Below are 20,060 nucleotides of genomic sequence, written 5' to 3' on the forward strand. Positions count from 1 at the left end.
AAATTTATGATATTTTTAACAATAAAATTAGGAAAATTAATTTAGCAGATATTTTGTAATTTTTTTAACAAATAAATTATGGCAAGAAAAATTAGAAAAAATTGACATTTAGAAATTTTAAAAAGTTATAAATGCAATTTTTTAAAAATAGTTTCTCAGAAAAGATTTATTTGTTAAATAAAATTAAAAAATTATCAAGTGGCTGTTTATTATCAACTTATCAAATTTATCAACTTATTAATTTATCAACTTATTGACTTATTATCAAATTATCAACTTTAATATCATCGAGTAATTCTGTAATATCAGCAGTTGAACAAACAAATGTAGAATTTTCTGGGCTTCACAGGCTTCACGTCGAACGTTGAACGTTCAGTTTGTTGGTGTTAGGTATTGTGCAATAACAGTAGTAATGAGTGTGTGTCAACTATCCGTTCCCATTATCAATTTCAGAATACGTGGAGGATCTTAATATTGGTTAGACGGGTACCATCCGGATAATTATTCTCATAAAGTGAACGGAACTGGTCAATTCCGGTGGAAAGAGAGAGATATATCAGAGCATAAAATGGTATTTGTAAAACTATAGTATATAATAGTGTATATATTTAAAACCTTACCAACAAACTCTTTAGTTAGAATTCTACACATACATATGCCACACGCAAATGCACTACAAATATATGTATACATTAAATAAAATATATATACATCTCCGCTATTAGATACTCTATCATTTTGTATTCTGTCATTCATAATTCACAACACTCTCTTCTACTCCTTCTACTTTCGTCGTATTAGTTCTCGCAGATGTGGGTGGGTCGTTTTTCGATGAAATTTATCAAAATAATAATTAATAAATCGGAGCTAAATAAATTAATAGTTTATGTTATTTATAATCATTCTGTAAGTTTGTGAATAAATGTGAAAGGTCATTTCAAATCTAATTAAGTGTTAATTTAGTATTTGGGTTCTGGTAGATAAATTTATTTAAATATAACTCCAAAAATATTAAATGATTAAAAATTTGATAATAAATAAAATAATATTTCTTAAATTTATTTAATTGTTGTTGGCTTGAAAGATTTTTGACATCAACTGAGTGGGAAATTTTTTATTTTTGGAAAAAATGGCATCATTGTCACTTCCTAGAGTTCTTCAACAAAGAAAAACAAGTTTGGATCTTGAACGTGAGCACTTTGAAAAATTTCAGGTGAGCGTAATGACAATGATTTTTTATGAATCAAAATAATAAATTCAATTAAATGCATGTGTGAGTATTAACTTATAAAATAAAGTTATTAAAAAAAAAAAACATTCAAGGCAGAATGATTCATTTATTTACTTTCTCAATCTATAATATATTAACAAGCATGAGATATTGAGCGCATGGAATTAATTTAAATCAACGTATTAACAAAGTCATTCGGTTTAAATCTCTCACTAGATTTTCCATTTGGACTAAACTAAGTCAATAAATATAATAACTAAATAAAAAGATTAACGAGCGGACTAACGGACATTTTTGATGTTACTAAATAAATAATAAGACAGTTCTTCTGAATAAGAGATTTTTTTTTTTTTTAATAATTATCCTAAAAATCCTCTTCATAATCATTAACAATGTCGCCAATATCGCCAGTATCAACTAAACAATTACAACATCAGGTGAGATATAACTTTGTTCTTTCGATTATTTATTTATTTTTTTTTTTTTTACATTGTTTTATCATTTTCATTGAAAATTTGTTTTGTAACTAATTTAAAACAATTGCTTATTTACTGTTTTATCTTACAGAGTATTAGTATCAGCAAAGCAGTTAACCCAACAGAGACTCCGGTTAAAGAAAAACATGTTAGGAGTATCCTTTTAATAAGCGTTAATAGAATTAAATAAGTAGTGATTAATCATAAAAAAAACTTGTTACTCCATGTTTAATTAAATTTTGTAATACTATTTAAATTGTCAGACAACTCCACTGACCTTGCTCGTCATTATCTTAAACAAGTTTTAAAATGGAGCAAATTTGTCAATTTTTTTATTAAAAAAATTTTTAAAAAAGAAATAGTTGCTTTTTCAAAAAAGCATGCTCAAGCTTTTATTAAGAATCAAATTATTAAAAATTTTTTTAAATGGTCATTTTTGACTGGTAAAAAAAACTAAATAGCTATAAAAATTTTCAAAATATTTTATTAATGGACTGGATGGTTTATATTCATGATATATATGTCCTTAACTTATAATTCAGGTGCTATTATTGGTACATATCAAGAGAAAAGTGGAGCAATCTTTTGATGTTTATTTTACGCCAACCATTACAAGAAAATCGTATTGTCGCTTGGAAGTTTTGTCATGTTCTACACAAAGTATTGCGAGAAGGTCATCCACGAGTTATTGCTGACTCACAAAGACACAGAGGCAAACTTGAAGATCTTGGAAAAATGTGGCAACACTTGAGGGAAGGATACGGGAGATTAATTCATTTATATATTCGATTACTTGTCACTAAATTAGATTTTCATAATCGCAATCCTGGTTTACCGGGTAATCTTCAAGTTACTAATGAAGAATTAGAAGCTATTGGTGAAAACGACATTAATATTTAGTAAATATTTAATTGATGAAAATAACTTTTGATTTTTTAAATTAAATATTTTTAATAAAATTTATCGTTTTTTATTTTAGTTTTCAAATGTCAGTAGAAATGTTTGATTACATGGATGATATTTTAAATTTACAAAGAGCTGTATTTGGATCATTAGATTTATCAAGATCAAATTCAATGACTCCTTGTGGACAATGTCGACTAGCTCCATTAATACCGTGTATCCAAGATGCCTCTCAACTTTATGATTATTGTGTTAAAATATTATTCAAACTTCATGGTGCTTTACCAGCTGATACCTTAAAAGGACATCGTGATCGTTTTTCTAAACAATTTTATGATTTAAAAACATTTTATAATACGATTAAACATATGCAATATTTCAAACATTTAATTACTATCCCAGGATTACCTGAAGTAAGAAGAACGATTTATTAAGTTGAAAATAATTTTTTTACTTTTATTTATTTTATTTTTTATATTTTTATTAAAATTTCAGAATCCACCAAATTTTTTAATTCAATCTGAATTAAGAACATATGTTACTCCAGTCGTTATATTGCCGCAGGAAGAATCAATTGATCACGAATCTACAGTAGATAGTCTTATTGATACTTCTGATACAAATTCAATGCCTGGAGATCAAACTGATGTCGCCAGAAATGGTTCAATATCACCAGACGTACTTGCTGAGAGGTGAATTTTAATCTATAACAGTTTTATTAGATAATATCTGATAAATTTTAATCTTGCAACTTCATAGAAAAATTCGAATATTAAAAAAAAAAAATATGAAATATATTAAATTTACAGAGATAGTTTGATAGATCATTTACATCATGAAAATGGAAGGCAAAGAGAAGAATTGCATAGATTTTTATCAGAACATCAGAAAATTGTGGGTGAAATGAAACGTCATATTAGAGAACTGGAATTGATGATTACAACAAAAGTAATATTTTATTTAAAAATAAAATAATTTATTTTTATCAAAAATCGATTAAAGCTAATCATATATTTAATTTTCTTTAATATCTTTTTAGGACAACGAAATAGATCAACAAAAACAATTATGTGACGATTTGGGAAAACAAAGCGCTGATGCAATACTTAAAGTTAGAGAACTTGAAGGTAATTGTAACAATAAAAATTCCAAATTATCGACAAAGGCTATTTTTTTAATGAGAATAATTATTTTTTAAAGATAAAAATAAACTCATTGATGAAAAATTTCAAAAGTTAAAAGAGGTTTATTCCAAATTACGAGAAGAACACATTAACTTAATTCGAAAGGTACAGTAAAATAATTTTTTATCTCTTTTATGACTAATTATTTTATATTAAGCAAGTAAATTAATGGTTATCAAAAAGATAAAGATATTTCTACAAAAATCAATAACAAATAAAAAATATATATATTTTTTTCTATTTACTATTAGAAAGCCGAAGTTGATAAACAATTAGGAGGAATTAAAATATCATTAGAACAAGCAGAAAGACGTACTCAAGAAGCTGAAAAATGTCTTCAAGAGCTTAATCAAGGACAAGCAACAGCTGATCAAGAGGCTGAAAGAGTTGCTAAAGCTCGCTCTGAATTGGATGAAGTCAGAAAACAATTCGATGAAGCTAAAACTGAAAATTTAGCTCTTATAGCAAAAATTGATTTTATATCATCAGAAAAAGCTGTCTCTGAAGGTGACCTTCATGATTTGTTGGCTCAAAAAGAAGAATTGGATTTACGAATAAACCAATTGGAAACTGAAATTGAAAGAACTCGTGTGCAAGGAAAAAAAGATCTTGAAACTACTCAGTGTGAGTTGATTTTAAACAGCATCTCTTGTGCAGAAGCTATGATACAAAATGCATCAAGTGCTATTGATAATCCGGCTATATCGGCTTTAACCTGTACCCCAGATTACCTTGAAAGCTTATTAAATCCTGCATTACAATTATTAAATGATCTAGAAACTTCATATAAAAGTTACGAAACTGATTTTAAAGATGGAAAATCATTGATTCGTACTGTATTAAATGTTGCATATAATTTAGCTATAAATATAATTCACGCAAAATCAACTTCAAATACATCAACAGACATATCACTGGATGATAAGTTAACTGAAGAATGTAAATTACTTGCTACTCAATCGCTGGCAATGCTTGCCAGTATAAAAGAAAAATCAACCAATTCTGTAGATTTGATAAATCAAGTTAAAACGCAATTGAATGTCATTTCAACTGTAGCTAATACTTTATCGAAAGCGAGAGGTAATGTTGATTTACTTGGTGATTTAGTGGAGAATGAACTTCACAGTATGGATAAAGCTATTGAAGAAGCAGCTAATAAAATGCAAGAGATGCTTAATAAATCACGTGCTGATGATTCGGGATTAAAACTTGAAGTTAATGGAAAAATTTTGGATTCATGTACAGAGTTAATGAAGCGTATTAGAGTTTTGGTCAAAAATCTCGTCTGTTACAAACAGAAATAGTTGCACAGGGTAAAGGTACAGCTTCAGCTAAAGAATTTTATAAAAGAAATCATCAATGGTCTGAAGGTTTAATATCTGCTGCGAAAGCTATTGCGATGGGAGCTAATTTTTTGTTAGAAGCTGCTGATAAAGTGGTATTGGGTAATGGTAAATTTGAACAGCTTGTCGTTGCGTCACAAGGTATCGCTGCATCAACAGCTCAATTAGTTGTAGCAAGCAGAGTGAAGGCTGATAAAAACAGCAGAAATCTAGCTGGACTTTCAGAAGCCTCGAGAGAAGTTACACAAGCTACGGGTAGTGTTGTTGCTACTGCCAAAAGTTGTGGACAACTTATTGAAGAAAATGGTAAATATTTAATCAATTACAACTATTTTCAATATATTTGCCTTGTAAAAATTTTAATTTTTTCAATTTTATTAGATGATTTAGATATGTGTGGATTAAGTCTCCATCAAACCAAAAGACTCGAAATGGAAGCGCAGGTACGCGTTCTTGAGTTGGAACAAGCATTGGAGACTGAAAGATTAAGACTGGCTGCGTTACGTCGTCATCATTATCAGATAGCCGGTGAAAATGAACAGTAAATTATTAATATTTATTGATTAATATTAATATATATGTAACAAATTTTGATTCGTTTTATCTCAACACTAAATGACTAGCTAATGAGTACTAAAACTATCATTTAGACGTTATCAAAATAAGATAGAACTGTTTATTCCATGCCCACAGAGATTCAATGCTACTTTTGACATTGAGCTCGGATTTTTAAAAATACAATTGACATTATTGATAAACAAATATTATTTGCATTAAATTGCAAAATAACTATTAATCATTATTTGATTATTAATTTTTATTTTTATTTATTATATTTAATATTTTTTCTTTTTTCATGACTAACATATAAGTACAACACTCACTGTACTACAAATGAAAGTAACAACTAAGACTAAACCATCGACCTTTAGTAAATAAATATTAATTTATTAAAATATATTAAAAACGATTTAAAAATAAGATTACATTAAATTATACATACCTACAAATTAATTAATTTAACAACTTATGTATGTAATCAATATTTATTCCATTGATACAATTAAATAAGTTTGTCAATCTAGTTTTTGTACTAAAAAAAAAGAAAAAAAAAATATTATTATACAAATTTGTTATTAAAAATAAAAATAAAAATTTTGAAATGTACAAAGCACAATAAGATAATTTATTTATACTAATTTCGACGTCAATAATTAAAGGATCAGTTTTAAAATAATTGAAAATACTAATTTATGGAATTTTTTTATTTTTATTGTACGGATAAATTTTAATTATTGACATAAAATTATGATGTCTAATGGAATATTTTCATTTTGACGCACGCTTTATTTATTATTAATACTTTTAATAACATGTATACATTTAAATATTTTGTTTATTTTGAAAAAAATCGAATATCAAAATAATACTCTGATTTTTTAGTTTTTGTCATTCAAATTAAAAAAATTACATCTTATTTAACAGTTTGATCATTGATATAATACATAAATAATAAATATACATATATATTATATTTGTACGAAGATTTAATCATTGCTCATGGAAAAAATGCTACGAGTAGAAGTATTGGTTTTGAACATCATATCGTTTGTGAATATTTTATGTTCTATTTTAATATACGAGAATAAGAAATATATATGGTGAAATGTTTAATTGAAATATCTTAAATGCGACAGCAATAATAGCAAAATTTTTTTCGTACTGTACAATTTACTTTTTCATAATTTTACATGTTCAAATTCGATAATTTTACCCTATTATGAACGAAGATCTATCAAGTTTATTGTAAAAAGTTTGAACTGGAAGATCAATACGTACTTAAATGTTCAGAAATTAATTTATAAATATTTACAATGAATTATCTGTTTATAATTTGACTCTAAAAGTAATTTTATTTATTATTATTAACATTTTAAATCAGTTGTTTTCAGTTATGACATCTCTGTTCAAAAATATTTAAAACAATTTTTTTCCATGAGAAATAGTTGTAGAAACTAAACTGTCATTTATTTTTTAATACATAGAACACCATTAGATTATTATTATTATTAAATATTTTTAAATATTATTATTTGTTTAGTGTGGTGGCCTTGCATAAATAAAGCTTCGGCCAAACATTAAAAAATTAATTCATTTTTTCAACTCAAAAGACAAATCGTTTAAAAGATTTTCATTTTTTTTACATGTCATTATTTATTTATTTTAAAATTTCAATTTTCCGTACATAATAAATATTTTTTTTTCTTTTAATACAACACATTCGCTAAAATAAAAATCATAATTATTTAAGTTTCACTTAATTTTATAAATTTTCAATAATATTAATCGACCCAAGAGAAAAATATTATTGCCATTCGTATCATAATTTTTATTGTTCATTTTATTCATTTGTTCTGTTCTGTTTTTCAGTACTTTTTTTTTTTTTTTTTTTTTTTTTTTTTTTACAATATATACATTTTGATAATGATACAGCCAAAATGACTATTTAATATATTTTTAAACAATCGAACATCTACTTGATAGGCTTATGAAATATTTACGTTAATTATATACGCTTCTTATCAATTATTTGATTTTGTATAATTTTTTTCTGAGTACGATAAGATTAATTTTTTACATTTTTCTGCAGTTTAAAAATTAAAAAATATTCATTTTATCTTCTTTTATTAGTCCGACAACAAAAAAAAAAAGTATTCAATAGCGTTATTTTCTCATGGAATACTACATGTATTTTATACGATGAAGAAAATTCCAGAATAATCCACTTCATTACAGACATCCATTGCAATTGTCAGATCGGATTTAATGATTCACCTAATAATCTTTTAATACCCGACTGACCGGAGCTTGATCGGTACATGGCACCAGGCCAACAATCAAATGACTCAACGCAGTATCACACTGACTTGAACGTTTATTTTTTATTATTCAATAATTTAATAATTTATCTATTTTTTATTATTTCTCGTTTGAAATGAAAAAAGTTCATGTCCTTTCATGGTTCATGAAACTAAAAATATTAATTGAAGAAACGTAATTGTTAACCTTCAGCAAGTATCTCCATTAACAATCTTCTAAGACTATCAAGACCAGTTAAAAACCGCAATCAGGTCCTTGATGTACTGTTGAATTAGAATGGCATGCTACTGAACTTGAGGCTATTTTATGTTCAAATGTTGTATGCGCGAAATCAATCATTCTAACATCAACCATTGTATTTTCAGGAGGATTTTTATTATCATGTTTAACTCTAAGTCTCTTTGTCGCGCTTTTAAGCTCTTCCTCTTCATCTTGATGATTTTGACCTTCATAAATATCCAATCTATGTCCTGGTCGTGTTCTTTTCAACGAGCATTTACGACCTAGATCTAAGTCTGAACTGATATCATCTGAATTTGTTATCGTGTGTTTACCAACACAACAATATTCATTATCACTATCACTACTATTACTGCTACTGCTTGAAGTATTAATATTGTGACTGCTTAGATTACTTTTAGTGTCTGTAAAGGTCCAACTGTCATAATCTTGACTTGGTACCACCGTTGCATTAATTAAATTAGATGGTGGGTCCATAAAAACAGTTTCCTCATTTATTGGATAAAAACCCGTCGCATGTTTGGCTCCACGCGCAGCTGCTTCACCAAAAGCACGATGTAAGATTGTTTGATTAACCTCTTCATGACCAAGATTAAAATCCGTTAATGCATTGCTGTTGCTGCCATCTAGGAAACTATCCGAATCATGGGTAAGATTTTCAACAAAACTCGATGACTCATTGGATTCTTCTTCAACGCCGAGTGTTGTTAATGGGCTTCTTGAACGACTTGAGTAATCTTCATTTGAAATCCCTCGTAAACAACTAGCAAGGAGCTGTAATAGATAATAAATAAAGTAAGTTTATGGTTGTTTTATTTAATTAGTTGTCGTTGTTAATCTTTAATGCTTAAAGAGACTTGACCGTGAGAATAAGAGATGATGTTTGGCCCTTTCTCGCGCCCTTCAGCAGTCCGGAGGCTGTTGAATATTACACGATATTCCCTATTGCACTGGCGGAATCGTATGATGCAATTCTACTCATTTGTGTGTTGTTACGATTTTTTGTGATATTTTTTTTTGTTTTTTGATAATTTTTTTTTATCAAGAGAAAACAAAAAACAAAGTTTTCTTTTATGCATGAAAATGTAATGAAGATGAAAACTTACCAAGAATAAAAACGATAGCTGCTCTGTCTCTCAATAGCTCGACGAAGATTTTCCAATCGAGTAATTACCCGCTGGATCACCTGAATTCTAAGGCAGTAACCATTGTGGAAGAAGCGATACAGTGCAGCTTTGAAACCCTCTTCGTTCAGCTCGCGGCCCCAGTATTTATCTCTTTTCACGTACTGATCAATATCTGCTTGATAAACCTAATTAAAAACAAACATATTTTTTATTTTATTATTTACAAAATATGTAAACACTGATTTCTTTCAACAATTGTTTTTTTTTCTTGTAAAAAATTAAACACACCTGCATACCACACAATCTCACTCCCAAAGACGCAGATGTACTTGCGGCACATTTGGCTATTTGTTTACTACGTTTTTCTGCCGAAGCATCATCTCCGTGTTGTCTTGTTCCCATTTTTAAATCCAATATACAAGGATGAGTGTAACAACATGTTATATTTTCTAATAATAAAAAATCTATATTTATTATGTTAAGGAAATAAATTCGTTTACAAATTTATCATAAAAATGATTTAATATTTAACATCTACATAATTTAAAAAAGAATCAATTTATTTTTAAGTACTTAAAAATTACACAAATTGCTTTTATAAATAAACTAAAAAAAAATTTATGTTTACATAACAAATTATTATAAGCGTAATGATAATATTTTTTAGCAAAGATTGAATAAATAAATAAATAATGACTTGATTATTCAGCTTAAAATATTTTAACACACTACCAGACAGCTTAAAAAATTAACGATATAGCTTATTATTGTTTATGATTATGTCTGAATTTCATTATTTCAAATGGTAATTGCACGACTCATGATGCGAAGCATCAGAGAGTGCTTTACGATCGAAAAATTTTTTTCGCCTCATTTTTGCGGCTATTTTTATTATTATAGCCTTGTTAGTTCACGGAATCAAGATATTTTGCATACTATTGTCAAGATAATTTAATGGAGATTAATTCCATACTTTTTAAAAATTGATTTACGGCAATAGAAACGGAAAAAAACATCAAAATAGGTCAAAAAATTTTCCTGTCCGTCATGTATGAAACCCCGGAAACACTGTAACTTGTGAAAAACTCCATTATTTGAATTAAATTTTTTTTTTTAATTCTAATCGACGATTGTAGATCACTGAATGCGTATGATTAATTAATTCAGTGTCGTTTAATTGCAATTAATAAAAAACGAAAACTACAAGACTGTATATCTATATATATCCATGTAAAATTAACATGGATGGTGATATATCTATATCTATAGATGGTATGTCTATTTTATTCCACCAGGGGCGCTTGTGCATAACTTTCCTAGTATAGCTGTTATTTTAAAAATTTATTTTTTCTTTTTATTTTGCACTACTCATGTATTTTTTTTTTCGTTATTTTTTATTTTTTTTTTTTTTAATATTTCATAATTAAATGAGCATTATGAGTCGTGCACTTTTGGATTTTCCAAACTTTTTTTGGATAATATTTTAAATTAAATTAAAAAGGATACATTGTTTATTTGAAGAACTATCCAAGTGTGATTCAGGTTTCAGCACATCAACTGTACTATTTTTACGATGAATTTTCATTCTGTAAAATTCAAATGTTTGTTAATATAATATTTTAAAACATTATTTGAACTTATTTAAAAAATTACAACTATATACCAATATAATAAATAGACATTTTAATTATTTATAAATTAAAATAACTCTGATCAGTATATTTGGAATAAAATTTTTTATTGTCAGAATTAAAAAAAAAATAAATAAATAAATAAAATAACTTTAATGTGAAAAAAAAAATTTTTTTGTACAAGTAATAGGTACAAATATTACTTTTAATTATAACAATATGAAAGCTATAAAAATTTATATTAAATTATTTGATGATTAATTTGGCAAGGATATTAAGGAAGTAATTTAGCTGCCAAAAAAATCGTCGGTCATTTATCGCAGACATTCAAATAATAATAAACTAAACGATTAGGTGACGTTACGCTGATACATTTAATCTTTGACAGACAATGAGGATAAAATTTATCGTTTTTTTTTTTTATAAGTTTTATTGTAAACTGAAGTTAAATTGAATTATTTTTATAATTCAAGTATTTTATACAGAATTAATAAAAATTAAAATTTTCTCAATTTTTTTATAATATTTTTGACCCTTATTGCCATAAAAGAAAAATGGTTAAGATGTTTGCCTATAAGTTAATAGTAAAATTTATCAATCACTTAAAAATTAAGCTTTGTATTTAATAAGTACAATATAATAATAATAATAATAATAATAATAATAATAATAATAATAATAATAATAATAATAATAATAATAATAATTATAAAAGCTAATAACGCGTTTTTTTTTTATTTTTATTTCAGAGTTATAAAATTTTTATTATTGTACCAAGGGTAAAACAGCACTTTATTGTGATTCGCCTGTGGTTTGTTATGTCACATACAATTGAGATTGTAGCAAAAGAAGCTCAGCATCCCACGAAGGGAATGTAGGGCCCTCGTATGAACCACAAATGCCACCAGTTGTGCAAATGCAACAAAGCAGTTGTGTGATTGCAACCCGTAACATGGTACCATAAAAACTTGTATGCCCTTACTGCAAGTTAATGTTATTGGTTTTTCTTTAATTTAAATATTATTCTACCGGCTCACTGAATTTCACAATTTGAATATATCTTAATTCATTCATATTAATGTTATTTACCACAGATCATTAATTAACAGATAACAACTGATAAATATTTGTTAAAAATATATATTAAAATTAAATTTATTTGTTTTCATTACCTAAGGACGTCATCGCGTTTTCGTTTAGTCGAACTTTTGCCAACTTGAGCCTGATGATGTGATGAATTTTCAGCATCTCTAAAACTTGGACTGTAACGCTTCTCTACTTCACCGCAACTACTGGACGCCTGAATAACACCTGAAACATCAGCCAATTTATTCCATTTTTTTTGTTCAAATTAAATTTTTTTTTATTCTGTTTAATTGTGGAAGGGATAATAACATTCATCTTACAATTACTTTAGTATATTGTTGTCATAACTTTTTCTATAAAAAAGAAAAATAATTATTACCGTAGATTAATATACGCTTGTTTAGTTTATAAAATATATTTAATAGTTATTAGTTTTATATATATATATATATATATATATATATGAGACCCACCTTTATTTGGTATAATTTTTTGGACGTATTTTTGAATAAAAAATATATGCTCAGAGATTATTTTCAGATAATTATTGTAAACAGTAAAGTATGAAAAGCTTTAAATTTTTATAATTTTAATGAATCGTTAAAAATAAAAAAAAAATATATAATAAAATTAAAACAATGAATAAGAAAGATGAAGAAAGAGAAAAATGAAATACTTTTTAAAACTTACCTTATTTGAACAATTGAAGTTTTATTGCCCCTTTTAATTGTCACAGCACAGAATTAGATATTTATTGCACGCAATTTATTTCGCTATGACAACAAATAAATAGTCACGAGTGAAACGATTTTATGCATCAAACAAAATTATAGATGAAATGTGGCGCCAAAATATTTTAAAACAAATTAATAAATAAAAAAATATATAAATGTGTGCATTTTTGTATTGTTTGTGTACGTGCAATTTTATTTGTATGTACTAATTTTTACTATAAATTAATGCAACTTTTTACAAAATAATAGCTTGTAATAATATTATTTTGATTTTTTATTCTTACATAAATATTTTTATACAAATTGTTTTTTTTTTTTTTTAATTTATTTTGTTTATTATTATTTTACAAAACAATAATAAATTTAATAATTATCGATCAATTTTAAATAATGATAAAATAAATTCGCGCAATTATTTGCGTGGGAAATGAATAATCGATTTATATAAATGACGTCGGTATACAATATCTACAACCATGATTTAAAAGATCTAAGCAACATTGACAAGTGGGATAACACAAGCATTCACAATTGATTTTATTAATTTTTTTTTTTTTTTTTTTTTTAATAGTAAGATTATAAATATTAAAAGAAAAATATATGCATAAATAAATGAACAAATATAGTGTATAAGAAAGTGAAAGGTTTTTTTTTTTTAACTAAAAATTGCACAATTCATCTCATAAATTTTAATTAAATGTAGTTTATTAAAAAAAATTCAACATATTTTTAATTTTTTGTTTTTCGATGATCTTACCTTTGAATTTAGGAACAAACATTTGTATATCTTGAGGAATGTTTCGATAAAAGTCCAACTCTCTTTTATTCAACGGCTTGCATATTGTATTTTGATTGAGGAGTAACAGACGAGTGTGTCCTCCAACCTGTAACAAAACAAATAAAAAATGCACATTCATACATATATACATATACGTCAATATCTCTTCTTGTGATTATTAAATAAAATATTTTGAGTCGATAGTCGAAGGACATTTCAGCTGCATAAAACGAATAGCTTTAATCGAATGCATCCCAAATTAAAAATAAAAAAGTAGGTCACAGTGTAAGTGTATAGTTTGTCCTAAATAGTCTTGAGAACTGGCAGAAACCATTGGAGAAATTTTTTATCAACTATAACTGGGCTTATTAAAAAATAAATTTATCAAGGAATTTTTAATCAAACTTTTTTATTTTATTCTTACTCATAAAACAAATAAATAAACAAAAATTTTAAAAATATGTACAAAGAATCGTTTTCAAGTTATAACCGTATATTTTATGATTGCCTATAAAAATGAATACATAAAGAAACACATTTATAAAATTTAATGACTCATGCGGGTTATATATATATATATATATATATATATATATATATATATATATATATATATATATATATATATATATATATATAACGATAATTAACATTTACGTGTTGACATGTTAGGTTTACAAACATGTGATATTATAACATAAAAAATAATCTTAAATAAATTATACTTACCATATGTCTCGATTATAATCAAGTTTAAATAACAAAACAATTTAAATGTAATAACTGCAATTTTAATAATATTAATTTATTAGATTTGATTTTCGTGAATTATTGTGACACGTGTCTACTGACGTCAATACAAGTTTAATAAATTGTTTGTTTAAATTAAAAAAATAAATACTCGAAATAATTATAAATATAAATAGTAACGTTTATTAATAAAATAAATTAATAATAACCTGATTATTGAGTGGGTGCAAAGCAACTTCCTCATCATGTTCTTGACGGAATGCAGTAGCTGATGAAGACGTAGAGGATGAAATTGGGGATAAGTTGGTGCTTAAACACTTGGGATCAGTTTCTCCCATACCCCAAGCACTCGTCAAGTATACCATACCAACGTACGTTTGTTTGTATAACAAATAGATAATCAATCAAATGTTTATAAATTTAATTGTTTTTATAATTAATTTTAAACTTCTTCCACTTAGTTATTGTATATTTTATAATCTTTTGTCTTTTATTAATATCAATATTCAATATATATTTATATGCAATAATTTACACTTACATACAATGTTTTACACTAAATAAAACAAAAAAAAAATGCACTTTTCTTAATTAATATACTGAGGCAGTGAAAGGGAAAACACCATTTAATTATCAGTATTATAAAAAAATTTTATTAGCTTTGCTTTAACATTAAACAAAGACAGGAAAAGAAAAAAAAAACAAAAACAAAAACAAAAGTAAAAAAGTTTGAATTGTCAAGGTTTATAGAGCAATACACATACACTAGTGAAACTTATCAGTGATGTGGCTCACGCTCGTTCAATTTTTTTGTCAAACTGAACCTGAACACTGCGTACCATTACAACAAATTGTTAACGCGATTATCATATCAGTTGCAAATTTGGTGGGGATAAATGTTGAGTCTCTGATATGTAATAACACAATGATGACAGTTGGGAAAAAATCTCATGATATGAAAGAAAACCAGGGATCCTCAACTGTCTTCTGTAACCTCGAGTTACATTGAATTACAGTATGTATCGACGTTTTTTCTTCTCACGAATGCGATGTCACAACCCTCTTTCACGTAACTTCGAGAACAAGAATACGAGTACTGCCCTAGGCATAAATTGTTGTGCATTCGAGGAACTGATCGCGGCGATCTCTGTATATAATATCAAGAAGCTTAACACCAGTCATAATAACAACCGTAATAAAAATCCGAACAAAAACAATTTCACTGTAAAAAAATCGTGCCAAGTCCACGTTCATAAGACTATTAAGAAAAAAAAATTTTATTTCTTTACAAAAAGATATAAAATAAAAAATTAAAAAATCCAAGTAACCGATATGGTTGTATATGATTTTCGAAAATTAAAAAAAAATTTTTGTAAATTTAAAAATTAAAAGAAACAATTTTGGAACGTATTTAGTGTGCGTAGTTACGAAATATTTCACTTTTTATGAAATTCCTAAATTGTATCTACTAGGACACTTAAAAAAAATTCAAGTATACAATAACGCATACCAAGTACGTTCTAAAATTGTTTCTTTTAATTTTTAAATTTACAAAAATTTTTTTTTAATTTTCGAAAATCATATACAACCATATCGGTTACTTGGATTTTTAATTTTTTATTTTATATCTTTTTGTAAAGAAATAAAATTTTTTTTCTTAATAGTCTTATGAACATGGACTTGGCACGATTTTTTTACAGTGAAACTGTTTTTGTTCGGATTTCAGTTTTTTTTGTAATTATAATAAAAATTGACAATTTTAATTTAATACATTTCCGGTGGCAAACTATCCCCTTTAAGCTATAGTTCATGTAAAAGTTATTCTTGCCCCGCCTGGCGTGTGTAATTGCAAGCTGTCAAATATCTTTTTTTCATTGTAGTTTCCTATCTATTATAAGATTAGCATGCATCATTATATTATTTAGTCTCTGGCCGTCCGCTTTTTACATAAGAAAAAAGTTAAAATCTAAAAGTCTGGGTCGCTATAGTTTGTGCTGATTATTTTTAATAATTTTAAATAGAAATTATAAAGATAATTGATAATAATCAAGTGATACGCGTAATAAAAAGCATTAACTACTATTATAAAATATCATATAAAAAAAAATTAAATTAAATTTCAAAAAAAACTTGTAACCTCAAAAAACGATTCTGCTTACGGTATATACACACTCGGTAGTCTGGCTTGAGAACGGAACTTGGCGCCAGATTCTACCGAATCTGTTGATTTCCACGAGCGGGAATGTCAAAAACAATGACATTGAAATTTTTTTATGACATTAAATTTAGCTGTCACTTCTCAATTTTTTTAATTTTCTTTAATAAATAAATTATAGCAAAAAAATTATTTAAAAAATGGACTTGAAGAAATTTTTAATTAATAAATTAAAAATGCAATTTTTTAAAAATAATTTTTTAAAACAAATTTTTTTGTTGAAGAAAATTAAAAAATTGTCAAGTGACAGCTAACTTTAATGTCATAATTTTTTTTTTTTAATTTTAGACATGGAATTGTTTTATTAACTTTTTTGATGATAATTTAGTTATTATAAAAATAAAAAAAATGACAAATATCTGTTAATTTTAGATAATACTAAAGTTAGCGGTCAGCTGTCAATTTTAAAAATTTTTTTAACAAATTAATTACAATAAAAAAATGCTTCTAAAAATTTTCACTTTTAATTTTTATTAATTTTTACATGTGAAATTTTTTAATGAAATTTTTTTTTTTATAATTAAATTGTTATAAAATTCCAAAAAAATTCTTAATATCTGTCAACTTCAGTGTTATTAATTTCAGTATCATCAAAAATACAATAATGTTACGTCCAAAATTGTTAACGTAATTTATTATTTTATTTATTTTTGGTCCAAGCCGAAGCTTCTAGACCGGGACTCAGAAGGTTTGCTAAGGATAATATTTGCTGGAATTAATTGATTCTAACCACATTTTAGTTTACGAATTTACAGTTAGAATCTTTAAGTGTTCTTAGTTTATCATAGGTGGCGTGTGGATAGAAAATTCTCTCCTACCTAGAAAGTTGACTTAAATATTTGATAGTCCAAATTAAATACCGATTGGATTTACTCTTTGAGTAGTATCTGTTTCCAACAGCAAGTGCACTTCATTTGCTGTTGATGTTTTGACTTGCTCAACTATGAGTGATTCGATGCCCATCAAAGTATTTTCGTGATGAAAATATTATTTAAAAAAAATTTTTTTAAAACATGCATTAATTCTTTTTTATAGTTTTATTTTCAATTTTCTTTAATTCTGATAAGTAATTTTTTTGAAAAGAAATATTCTCTTCTTTTCCTGTCAAACTGAATAAGTCTTATCAAGTCTTAATAACTTTTTGAGAAAGTCCGAAATTACAGGGAAAATTTGACTTTTGAAGAGTTTTGCTGAGTTTTGACGACTTATTTAGTCTTTCCTTTACTTAGGGCTGTGAAGACTTTCGAAAAGTCTTATTCAGAGTTATAAAGACTTTTCAAGAGTTTTTTCTGAGAATTATTTCCACAAGGGTTCACTTAAAGTAAAAAAATTAATTTTGACTGGTTTCAAAACTACAGAATTTTACTAGATTGTAGGAGCACTTGTAGACAACGTATTATCACTATCGCAGGTCACGTGATATCCCTTAAAATTTAACTATTTATTTCAATATATAAAAGAACAAAGTTTAATATTACAAAACTATTTTAATTTTATCTTAAATACAATTAATTTTACTAAATTAATTGGCACAACGTTATCGAGATTTTACTCGCCGTGTTACAGAATTTTACCTATAAATTAAGTGAATGATTTTTGAAATTTTGAATTCCGCCTGAATGAGTCCGCAGAATTGAGCCGTTGGTTTAAAACTACTTCAAACTACTTTGGTATTATTTAAATTCTGTTAACACTGATTTTATTTTAAATTATACTTTAAATTCAAGTGAACAACCACTGAATTTTACAAGTTAGTTGACGATCCGCACTGGGCGAGTTCTGGAGGACGAAAAGAGTGAGTTCATGCGAGGATCTCAGGGCCTCGAATTTGGGGTATTGAAAAATTACTATTTGGGGGAAAACAGTAACCAATTAGCGGCCTATTTCCCTTGGATTCTACCCTCTCCTTCGGCTTTTCCGAAGATGTTCGCCTGAACTCCCCTCTTCAGGCCCAGAGGGCACGCTTCCCTCTCTCTCTATACTTATAGACTATATGTGTATCTATGTATCGGCGTGTACGTAAGCACATTTACATGCACACAACAATACACACATACACATTTTCTTATGTTAACTAAATTATTTATAATTATTCGAATAAACTATTTATTGTTAGTTATTTAAGTAATTATTTATTATAATTTATTTAATCTAATTAATTATTATTTGAAAGGTATTTATTTAATTATTTATTGATATTTGAAAATTATTTTGTATATTTTATTTTAAAAGTATTTTATCTTTTATTATTACTCAACTATTTGTTGTTGTTGTTTACTTATTTATTATTATTTAAACATTTTTATTAATTATTAGTTATGATTCATTGTTATATAACTATTTTATTTTAAAAATTTTAAAGTTACATTCTTTTCCTAAGGTTATCTTATTTAGAAAATAATTTTAAAAACCTTCCCAAGCGTCAGTGAAGCTATGCAGTACTAAGGCAATAAAACTTCCTTTACTGTGTACTTAGGATTTTTTTTATCTTTTAAAGCATTCGAACCTGATTAATGACGGGAAAATTTTTAGAGAGACCGGACGAGACACTTAATATTTCTCGAATTTTATGCTTTGAAATAAAATTGAAATAAAACCATAAAATAAGATTATATAAAAAAAATGTATTTTAAAAATAAATTTATAAAAAAGAAAAACGGTCGTTGTAAGCCACGACATAAGAATAAAATATATTTGTATTATTATTAAAAAGTAGAATAATCCAAAAATACATGCCTTATGACGCTTATTTAATTTTTAAGAAAATATTTTCATATTATATTGTATGAGTGCAGTGTGGTTGTGATAGAGGCATTTTAAGATCACAAAATTGCTTGACCTTGACGTGTTGAGAGTAAAGACTACCTGAACTGTTTCGCGTTGAGTGCTGTGGAATATTTAAATAAATCATATAAAATGCCCAGAGAAGAATCGGGAGACCTGATTCAGATGTTACAAGACTCCAGTCATTTGGTAATAGATAATAGATAACAAGCTTAGATTATTTTATTATAGGAGGAATTGACGGTATTTCTAGACTAACGAAAAATTAATAAAATTATCAGGGAAGATCAATTAGTTAATTGTATCTAAATAATTTGTTATTACATACGTTGTTGGTAAATACTCTGCACACATGGTTCTGCAAAGTTGTTTTTTATTACCAATTATTTATGAAGCTGAAGTTAGCAGACACTTGACAATCTTTTGATTTTGCTTGAAAAATAAACTGGGCATAGAAAATTATTTATAAAAATGTCATTTATAATTTTTCAGAGCTTCTAAAAATGAAATTTTCTTACTATAATTTGTTTGTTAAAAAAATTCTAAAAATTATCAGATGTTTCTCAATTTCAATATCATAATTATTTATTGATTGAGGGAAGGAAATTAATTTACGAAGTTTTTTCAGAAATAAATACAATCAATTGGTTTTGATTTCTATCTAAGAGATCAAAAATTTCATTGATTGTATGCACAAT

At 26.2% G+C, this 20,060-nt stretch overlaps 2 protein-coding genes and 1 long non-coding RNA gene across 3 annotated transcripts; 2 read left to right on the forward strand and 1 right to left on the reverse strand.

Annotated features, from left to right (window-relative positions):
• The first annotated feature begins 401 nt into the window (after positions 1 to 401).
• On the forward strand, positions 402 to 7,590 carry Hip1 (Huntingtin interacting protein 1). Its single transcript, XM_074238625.1, is given in 12 exon segments — positions 402 to 1,213; positions 1,799 to 1,862; positions 2,250 to 2,291; positions 2,294 to 2,606; positions 2,687 to 3,023; positions 3,106 to 3,302; positions 3,420 to 3,558; positions 3,650 to 3,737; positions 3,811 to 3,899; positions 4,046 to 5,063; positions 5,066 to 5,443; positions 5,519 to 7,590. Coding segments are annotated over 12 exon segments (2,913 nt in total). The 5' UTR covers positions 402 to 1,129; the 3' UTR covers positions 5,683 to 7,590.
• On the reverse strand, positions 5,948 to 16,449 carry LOC141524602 (uncharacterized). The gene is given in 9 exon segments (XM_074238626.1): positions 5,948 to 8,254; positions 8,257 to 9,001; positions 9,004 to 9,031; positions 9,364 to 9,569; positions 9,673 to 9,848; positions 10,891 to 10,970; positions 12,188 to 12,326; positions 13,593 to 13,719; positions 14,573 to 16,449. Coding segments are annotated over 9 exon segments (1,713 nt in total). The 5' UTR covers positions 14,729 to 16,449; the 3' UTR covers positions 5,948 to 8,198.
• On the forward strand, positions 8,680 to 11,901 carry LOC141524603 (uncharacterized). The gene is made up of 3 exons (XR_012478729.1): positions 8,680 to 8,814; positions 8,888 to 9,052; positions 11,765 to 11,901. It is a non-coding gene; the product is annotated as an uncharacterized LOC141524603 (long non-coding RNA).
• Positions 16,450 to 20,060: the final 3,611 nt, after the last annotated feature.

The sequence above is a fragment of the Cotesia typhae genome, unplaced genomic scaffold (genome assembly GCF_013202065.1).
Source record: "Cotesia typhae breed Kobodo isofemale line unplaced genomic scaffold, CoteBio_Ctyphae contig_22, whole genome shotgun sequence".
Classification (NCBI taxonomy): Eukaryota; Metazoa; Arthropoda; class Insecta; order Hymenoptera; family Braconidae; genus Cotesia; species Cotesia typhae.